The following is an 8,697-nucleotide window of genomic DNA, read 5'->3' as shown; positions in this document are numbered from 1 at the left end:
GCTTCACGGGCACCGTCACGCGGTTGGGCAGCACCAGGTGCGCGGCCAGCAGCTCCTCCAGCAGCCCGTCCGTCAGCGCGCTGCGGGCCGGGACGCGGGTCGGTGCACAGGCCCCGGGAGGCCGCTCCCCCCTTCCACCCGGCACGCGCATGCGCACACAGATACATGCATACGTATATACACGCGCACATGCGCACACACACATATACGCATGCACACACCTGCGCGTGCGCACACACCCGCCCCCCAGCGGGACGGCGGCCCCGGCGCTCACTCGATCCCGGGCGCGTCCAGCAGGTTGGTCAGCCCCGTCCAGTTGATCTGCAGGTGCTGCGGGGCAGGGGGCGGCAGTGAGGCCGAGGAGGGCGCGCGGGGTCCCACAGGGCCTCCCACGCGGGACCCGGGGCTCACCGGCTTCTGCAGGAAGCACACGGTCACGGCGCCCACGAAGGGCTTGTCCACCAGCAGCGGCTCCAGGATGACCCGCAGCGTGCCCTGCAGCTGGGGTGCGCAGAAGCAGTCAGCGGGGGCCAGCCCGCAGCCCTCCCTCCCCGCCTTTGTGCTCGTGTGTGCGTGTGCGCGCTGTGTGCACCTGGGCCTGTGTGTGCATGTGCGTGTTTGCATGCATGCACTGTGTGCATGTGCGCGCTGTGTGCGCCTGGGCCCTGGGCCTGTGTGTGCATTGCGTGTTCCCATGCACGCGCTGTGTGCACCTGTGCCTGTGTGTGCATGTGCGTGTTCGCATGCACGCACTGTGTGCACATGTGCCTGTGTGTGCATGTGCGCGCTGTGTGCGCCTGAGCCCTGGGCCTGTGTGTGCATGTGCGTGTTCGCATGCACGCACTGTGTGCACGTGTGCCTGTGTGTGCATGTGCGCGCCTGGGCCCGTGTGTGCATGTGTGTGCTCACATGCACGCGCTGTGTGCACCTGGGCCTGTGTGTGCATGTGCGTGCTCACATGCACGCGCTGTGTGCACCTGGGCCTGTGTGTGCATGTGTGTGTTCACATGCACGTGCTGTGTGCTCCTGTATGTGCTGTGTGCACCTGTACCTGAGCCCTATGCCTGTGTGTGCATGTGTGTGTTCGCATGCATGCGCTGTGTGCACCTGTATGTGCTGTGTGCACGTGTGCCTGGGCCTGTGTGCATTGCGTGTTCACATGCATGTGCTGTGTGCACCTGTGCGTGGGCCCTGTGCCTGGGCGTGCACGCACAGGGCCTGGGTTTGAACTTGGGCTGCTTGCTCACAGTGCCCTGGCACTGGCTTCCCGCAGGCGTCCCACTGGCCCACGCACCTGGATCCCGTTCACACCGGCCCGCAGCTTCTGCAGCTCAGCGCTTATCTCGCAATCCCCAATGTAGCTAGGGGGATGGGGGGAGAAGAGCTCTGCTCAGAGACGCCCCAAGCTCCCCGGGGTGGCACAGGGGGCCCGGCGTGGGGGGGAGCTCCGTTCTGGCCTGTGTCCACCGTGTCCCCCCATCACCTGGCCGCCTCCAGGAAGCCCTCCGGGCCGTGCTCCCTACTCCCGGGCCTGGGCCTCACCTGATCTTCAGGTCCAGCGTCACCCGCCTGCGCTCGCACATGTCCGTGTGGACCTGCACGCCGTTCACACGCGGGCACTGGGGGAGGCAGGGGCAGGGCAGTCAGCGGCAGGACCTCCGCAGCCCGTGGCCAGCCCCAAGCCCTATCCCGGGCCGGGTCCAGGGAGGCCTGGGCCTGGAGGCGGGCTCTGCTGTGCCATCCGTCACACGCAGGCCGCCTCACCAGCCCCCACCCGCCGCTCCCTGCAGCCTGGTGTGGTGGCTCATATATGTAATCCCCGCCACCCAGGAAGCCCCCACATCGGGAAGACTGTGGTCTGTGGCCAGCTGGAGTAAGAACCTCACAAGGCTCCTTACCAATCAATGCTTTGCTACCGCAGGAAACGTAAACTAGGACTGCAGTCCAGGTGTGTGCCGGGGTACAAAGAGACACCCCATCTCAAAAGAGCCAGCTTGGCCAGGCACCGATGGCTCAGGCCTGTCACCCTTGCCACCCTGGAGGCTGAGCTCTGAGTATCACAGTTCAAAGCCAGCCCGGGCAGGAAAAGTCCTAGAGACTCTGATCTCCAAGGAACCACCAGAAAGCCGGAAGTGGCGCTGTGGCTCAAGTGGTAGAGCGCTCGCCTTGTGCTGAAGAGCTGAGGGACAGCGCGCAGGCCCAGAGTTCAAGGCCCATGACCGACCAAAAAAAAATTAGCCAGCTTGCAAAGGGGCTGGGGGCATGGCCCAGAGGTAGAGCACCTGGTTCAAACCCAGGGACGGCCCGACATACATGTGAACCAGGAGCTCAGAGAAGGTGGGGTCGCAGGCAGACGGGAGCAGAGCTGGACCGCTGGCGGTGAGGAGGAACTGGGGGTAGCCAGAGCACTGGGGTCTGGGGCTGCTCTGGGGTTCGTGGGGGCCCCCACAGTGGGGAGGACAGGAGGTGGGAGGAAGGTGGGGCAGGCTTCTTCCAGGAAGCCCACCAGCCCACCCCGCCGCCACTCCACAGCCTGCCGCCAGCAGACCAAGGACAGAAGCCACGAAAGGCCAGGGGCCGGGCCAGGCTAGGCACTGGGGTGCAGACCGGGATTCCCAAGGCTGAAGCGTGGCCCAAACCCCCTGGAGGGGCCTGGGCGATGGTCATGCCCATCATCCTCAGATCTGGAGACCGTGGTTCAAAGCCAGCCCAGAGAAGAAAGTCCAGGAGACTCATCACCACTGAACTAGCAAAAAGCCGGGAGCTGCGCTGTGGCTCAAGTGGTAGAGCACCAGCCTTGAACACAAAAGCTCAGGGACAGGGCCCCAGGCCCTGAGTTCAAGCCCCAGGACTGGCACCAAAAAAAAATATATCCACCACAGCAGGGCGTGTAGCGCCTGAGACACTTCCAAGGCACCTGTGCGGGGTCTGAATGAGGGAGGACAAGACTCCCGACCCCACTCAGGCTGCAGGGAGGCTGTGTGGTGAGGCCCGGGGTGTGCGTGCGTGCGTGCATGCGTGTGCATGCGTGCGTGTGTGTGTGGACGCAGAGGCCTTGGGGGGGAGGGAGGAGGCACCCACCTTCTGTCCGAAGTAGAGCTTGGTGAAGGTGAAGGTCCGCAGGTGAGCGCTCTTGCCCCGGATCTTGGGTTCAAGTTTCTCCCGGATCTTGCTCTCCATGATCATGCTCAGGTAGGGCCAGATCTGCACGATGATCTGCGGGCCAAGGCCTTGTCTGTGCTGGCAATGGGGACCCCGCCCTCCCTCCTACAGCAGCATGTGTGCGTGTGTGCTTGTGTGTGTACATGCACATGTGTGTCCTGAGCTATCATGATCAAGATGAGCTCTACCACTCTGAGCCACAGCACCACTTCCGGTTTTCAGGTGGTTCACTGGAGATCAGAGTCTCATGGACTTTCCTGCCCGGGCTGGCTTTGAACCGAAATCCTCAGATCTCAGCCCGCTGAGTAGCTAGGATGACAGGCGTGCGCCACTAGTGCCCGGCTCACCCTCGTTCGTAACTTGTGCGTGCTCACACGGGCACTATGAAATGGCCAGGCGCTCGGAGGCGTTTCGGATGCCCATGGCAATGACAAGTCTGGAAACAGGAGACCGCCAGCTGAGCCCAGCAACCGCCAAGACAGTGCTTTCTGCGGTCTAGCCGAGTCATTCCTGCTGTTGGGCCAAGCCTCCGGCCAGAACAGCAGGAAGCACAGAAGATTCCAGGTGGGGAGGGCTCTGGTTTTCCCCACCTTTCTGACTATGCATGCGCCAATCCCTACTGAACACCCTTAAAACAGTCAAAAAAAAGAGAAGGCCCAGCGCCGGCGGCTCCCGCCTGCCATCCCAGCTACCCCGGAGGCTGAGATGGGAGGATCGCGGTTCAAAGCCACCCCGGGCAGGAAAGCCCATGAGCTTGTTATCTCCCATCACTTGAAAGCTGGAAGCGGCGCTGTGGCTCAAGTGTAGAGTGCTTTTGCCTTGAGCACGATGGCTCAGGGACAGCGCCCGGGCCCAGAGTTCAAGCCCCACGACTGACCAAAAACAAGCCGTCCTGGTGTGTGTGGGGGGGGGTGTCTTCACCCCGTGTTAGGTGCAGCCCAGGGACTCCACCCCCCATCCCCCCGACCTCACCTTGTTGGCCCACTCGACTGGCTCCACGTCTGGGAAGCGAATCTAGAAAGGAAGCAGGAGCCAGCTTCAGAGCGGAAGCGCAGGCTGGGGCACGGGGCCTTGGCGGGGCGTCCGGCCTTGCCCTGGGCGGGCTCTCGGGGGGCTGCGCTCTGGCCCCTCCCTACCCGTCCCCTATGGCTATCAGGGGACCCCGCACCCCTCTTGCTCTCCCCTCTCCTCTGCCACCTGCCCGGCTGTGGGGAAAGGGAGAAGGGGAGAGGAGGGAGGGGAGGGGAGGGGGCGGCTTGGGGACTGCTACTTTGCATATGCAAATGAGCAAGGGGGCCCCAGGCTTCCCCCAGCCCCCCGCCTCACACACGCAGCCCCCGTCCCTCTCTGCAAAGGCAAGCTGGACGCAGCGGCTCAGGCCGCCATCCTAGCTGCAGGGCTGGGATCAAGAGGGTCGCCGTTCCGGGGCACAACAGTCCCCGTGACCCCACCATCTCCCCGACAGAAAGCGAAACCGGGAGGATGGCGGCCGTGACACACGCTGAGGCAGCAAGGGACAGCCTGTCTCAAACCCGGTGCAGAAGGACTGAAGACCGGGCTCGGCAGCACAGTACCTGCGTCGCAGGCGTCAGGCCCCGAGTTCAAACCCAGGGTTGCCAAGAGATGAGACACAAAGAGGAAGGAGGAAGAAGTGAATGCAAACCTAGCTAAGAACCCATTTCCCATCGCTGTGTAATACAAGCTGGGGCAGGTGGGGGTCCTGAGGCCCCCTCCCCCCCAGTCCGCCCCCTGGCTCCCCAGCCCGCACACAGCCACCTCCCGCTTCCCTTCTTCCCGGATGTGGATGGTCTCCCTGGTGCCAGCCTCCTGCTGTTCCCGCTAGACGGGGTCCGGACAGGTGCCCGTGCCCGCCAAGGAACAGCTCCGTGACGCCATGTGCTGCGTGCACGGGCGTGGGAATGAATGCACAAAAGGAGGGACGAGGGCTGGGAAGGTGGCCCAGTGGTAGAGCGCCCGCCTTGGGCTGAAGAGCTGAGGGACAGCGCCCAGCCCAGAGTTCAAGCTCCATGACTGGACCCCCACCCCCGAAAAAAGGATGCAGGAATGGACAGGCGACTGCACGCGCATGCACATGCGTGGGGTGAGAGAAGGGAAGGATATGCACAGGGATGTGGACGGGTGCATGGACGGAGGCGTGCTCAAGGAAACACACGCACACGCCAAGAGGCTCTGGCTCCCGGGCACAGGGAGAGGCGGAGGGGAGCGAGGACGGCCCTGCAGAGCCGGCTGCCCCGCACCACCCACGCGTGCCACGGGCCTGGCGGTGCGGCCTGGGCGGGGTTCCGGCCTGGCCGGTCCCCGCAGTCTCATCCCGGGGAGCTGGCCAGACCAGAGATTCCTGAGCCGCCGCCCACTGCCTCTGTGAGACGCCAGGGTGCGCCCGCAGGGTGCTCCGGGCAGGGGGGGGCTCCGGGCAGAGGGGGCTCCGAGCAGGGGGGGGATGGTGGGGGGGGCGCACCAGCACGGATATTTTTATGCTGTGCAAAGCAAGAAGAGACGTAACCTCCAGCCAGCACCGCACCTCGCCTGAGCGGACAACACTGGCAAGATGGACGTTCTCTCTGAGGTTCCCCTCCACACACACTCCCGTTTTTTTTGGCCAGTCTAGCGTTTGCACTCTGGGCCTGGGCGCTGTCCCTCAGCTCTTCAGCTCAAGGTGAATGCTCTACCACTTGAGCCACAGCGCCACTTCTGCTTTTTTCTTTTTGCTTATGTGGTGCTGAGGAATGAAGCCCAGGGCTGCATGCATGCGAGGCGAGCGCTCTACCACTGAGCCACCTTCCCCCCCCCGAGGTCCCTCCTAAAACTTGCAATGTGGCCGGGCGCTGGTGGCTCACGCCTGTCATCCTAGCTACTCAGGAGGCTGAGATCTGAGGATCGTGGTTCAAAACCAGCCCGGGCAGGAAAGTCCATGAGACTCTGATCTCCAATGAACTATCAAAAAGCAGAAAGTGGCGCTGTGACTCAAGTGGTAGAGCGCTTACCTTGAGCAAAAAGCAGCTCAGAGACAGCGCCCAGGCCCTGAGGTCAAGCCCTAGCACCAGCACAAACACCACTAAAAAAGAACGGCCTGATGTCTGAGAATCGGAAGCGTCTACCAGCGGCAACTCCGCTGGGGCAGACTGCAGGCTGCAGGGGACAGACAGGGCGGCGGTCATGGTCACGGGAAATGGGAGGGGAAGCTGGTATTACACGCAGTAAGAGCGTAGCTCCTCTGCAGGGCGTGTATGCTCCTGAGCCAAGGACAGCATGGCGGACGTGCGTGCACTGCACAGGCACACCCGAACTCTAAGCCGCATGACATGAGGAAAGGGCTGGCCTGGGAATCCCTGCACCCCTCCTATTAATCAACCAGGCCGCGCACACGAGGACGTGGCATACCGGGAGAGCAGTTGCCGGGGGCTCACGCCTATCATCCTAGCTACTCAGGAGGCTGAGATCTGAGGATGGCGGTTCTAAGCCAGCCCATGAGACTCTGATCTCCAAAGAACCATCCCAACAGTGAAGCTGTGGCTCAAGTGGTAGAGCGCTAGCCTTGAGCTGAAGAGCTGAGGGACAGCGCCCAGGCCCAGAGCTCAGGCCCCACGACCGACAAACAACAACAAACTGTTTCTGAGCTTTGAGCTGGTGCTGGTGGCTCACACCATAGCTACTCAGGAGGCAGAGATCTGAGGACTGTGGTTCAAAGCCAGTCTAGGCAGGAAAGTCCATGAGACTGATCCTCCCATGAACCACACACACAAAAAAAGTAGGAAGTGGTGCTGCGGTTCAAGTGGTCGCCTTCAGCAGAAAGGCTCAGGGCAGCGCCCAGGCTCTGAGTTCAAGTCCCAGGACTGGCGCACATGCACGCACTCACACACACACTAACCAGCAAAAAACAGAGTGGAGGCATAGCTCAGCAGCAAAGCACCTATCTAGCAAGTGTGAGAGCCTGAGTTCAAAACCCAGCACCACCGCTGAAAGCCCATGAGCCACGGGAGCGAGCCACGGAGTGACATTTACACAGGACTCGCTGCGGTGTCCACGCCACGGAGTTCTGTTGACTTCACCATGGGCTGGGCACCGAGTTAGGCGCTGAGGGCAGAGGCCGGAGTAGCAGCACGCGCCCTGCCCGAAAAGAACATTCCGCCCAGAGGACAAGACAGACGGGAAGACTGGCAGGGCCAGGGCCCGAGGGGCAGAGGGGAGGGATTACAGCCCAGCCCAAAGCCTCAGGCCTGCGGGGTGACTCACGGGACCCCGGATGGCAGAGGATGGTACATCAGAGGGAACATTCCAGGTGGAGGCAGGAACCACCCCTCCCCCACACACCTCCACCAACCATTTGCAAATACCAAAGGAATCCGTGTTACATGCTCAGCCAGTGAAGTGGCGCACGCCTGTAATCCCAGCTACCTGGGGAGCAGCTGGGATTACCGGCATCGCACCCTTCTGGCCCGGTGACCACTCGAGCCGCTCGAGCACAGGCCGCTGTTCTAGTGTCAGAGTGGCCGTTTTGCTCGTGGGTTTCCCGAGGGCCGGGCAGACGCGCATCGCTGGTGTCTGTGGCCCTCCACGAGTGCTGGCCGAGGAGAGGGGGGAACGGAGGCGTCTGTCGTGGCTGGGCTGGGCAGGGACAGAGGGAGACCCACACACCTCTTGCGACGTGACAAGTCTATGAACCATCTCTCCTCCCTGATGACCGGCGCGGGGCCGGGACAGCGCGAGCCACCACCCAAGGGGCCCCAGGACAGCGAGCCCCTCACTCCAAGCCCTCCTCAGCTCTGAGGCTTGGGTCGCACAAGGCAGCGCCCAGGCCTGATCAGAGCAGCGGCTGCCTTTACTCCCGCTCGTTAACAGAAGCGCCAGTTCCAGCTACTGGCTCACACCTGTAATCCCAGCTGCTCAGGAGGCTGAGATCTGAGGATCACAGTCCAACAAGCCAGCCTAGGCAGAAAAGTCCAGAAGACTCTCGAATTAACCACCAAAAAGTCAGAAGTGGCGCTGTGGCTCAAGTGGTAGAGCGCTAGCTATGAGCCAAGAAAAAAAAAGCCAAGCAAGAGCTTGAGATCATTATGAAAATTATAAAAAAAAAAAAAAAAAGGCTGGGAAGGTGGCTCAGTGGCAGAGTGCATGCATGGAACCCGGGGTTCGATTCCTTTATACCACATACACAGAAAAAGCCGAAGTAGCGCTGTGGCTCAAGTGGTAGAGCACTAGCCTTGAGCAAAAGCAGCTCGGGGACAGTGCCCAGGCCCTGAGTTCAAGCCCCAAGACAGGCTAAAAATAAAAATAAAAAATAACGTAGCCTGGAATTAATGGCTCGGGCCTGTAATCCTAACTATTCAGAAGGCTGAGATCTGAAGATCAAAGTTCAAAGCCAACCTGGGCAGATAAAACTGAGGGACTCTTTCCTCCAATTAACCAGCAAAAGGAGAGCCGGGCGACGGTGGCTCACGCCTGTAATCCTAGCTACTCAGGAGGCTGAGATCTGAGGATCGTGGTTCAAAGCCAACCAGGGCAGGAGAGACCGTG

At 61.8% G+C, this 8,697-nt stretch overlaps 1 protein-coding gene across 1 annotated transcript in view; it reads right to left on the bottom strand.

The window, feature by feature from the left end:
• The window catches only part of Esyt3 (extended synaptotagmin-like protein 3), a 15,838-nt gene extending 8,122 nt beyond the window's left edge, over positions 1-7,716 (bottom strand). Inside the window, exons 1-9 of the mRNA XM_013034667.1 lie at positions 7,600-7,716; positions 4,933-5,001; positions 4,135-4,176; positions 3,082-3,216; positions 1,543-1,619; positions 1,295-1,361; positions 412-501; positions 275-330; positions 1-80 (exon numbers count right to left, since the gene is read on the bottom strand). The exon at positions 1-80 is cut by the window's left edge and continues 12 nt beyond it. Of these exons, the coding sequence (XP_012890121.1) occupies positions 1-80; positions 275-330; positions 412-501; positions 1,295-1,361; positions 1,543-1,619; positions 3,082-3,216; positions 4,135-4,176; positions 4,933-5,001; positions 7,600-7,716 (733 nt within the window). The remainder of the gene's footprint in view (positions 81-274; positions 331-411; positions 502-1,294; positions 1,362-1,542; positions 1,620-3,081; positions 3,217-4,134; positions 4,177-4,932; positions 5,002-7,599) is intronic.
• Positions 7,717-8,697: the final 981 nt, after the last annotated feature.

Source organism: Dipodomys ordii, unplaced genomic scaffold (genome assembly GCF_000151885.1).
Source record: "Dipodomys ordii isolate 6190 unplaced genomic scaffold, Dord_2.0 Scaffold193, whole genome shotgun sequence".
Classification (NCBI taxonomy): domain Eukaryota; kingdom Metazoa; phylum Chordata; class Mammalia; order Rodentia; family Heteromyidae; genus Dipodomys; species Dipodomys ordii.
The sequence above is the reverse complement of the archived record's forward strand: the minus strand, read 5'-3'. Positions and strand labels throughout refer to the sequence as shown.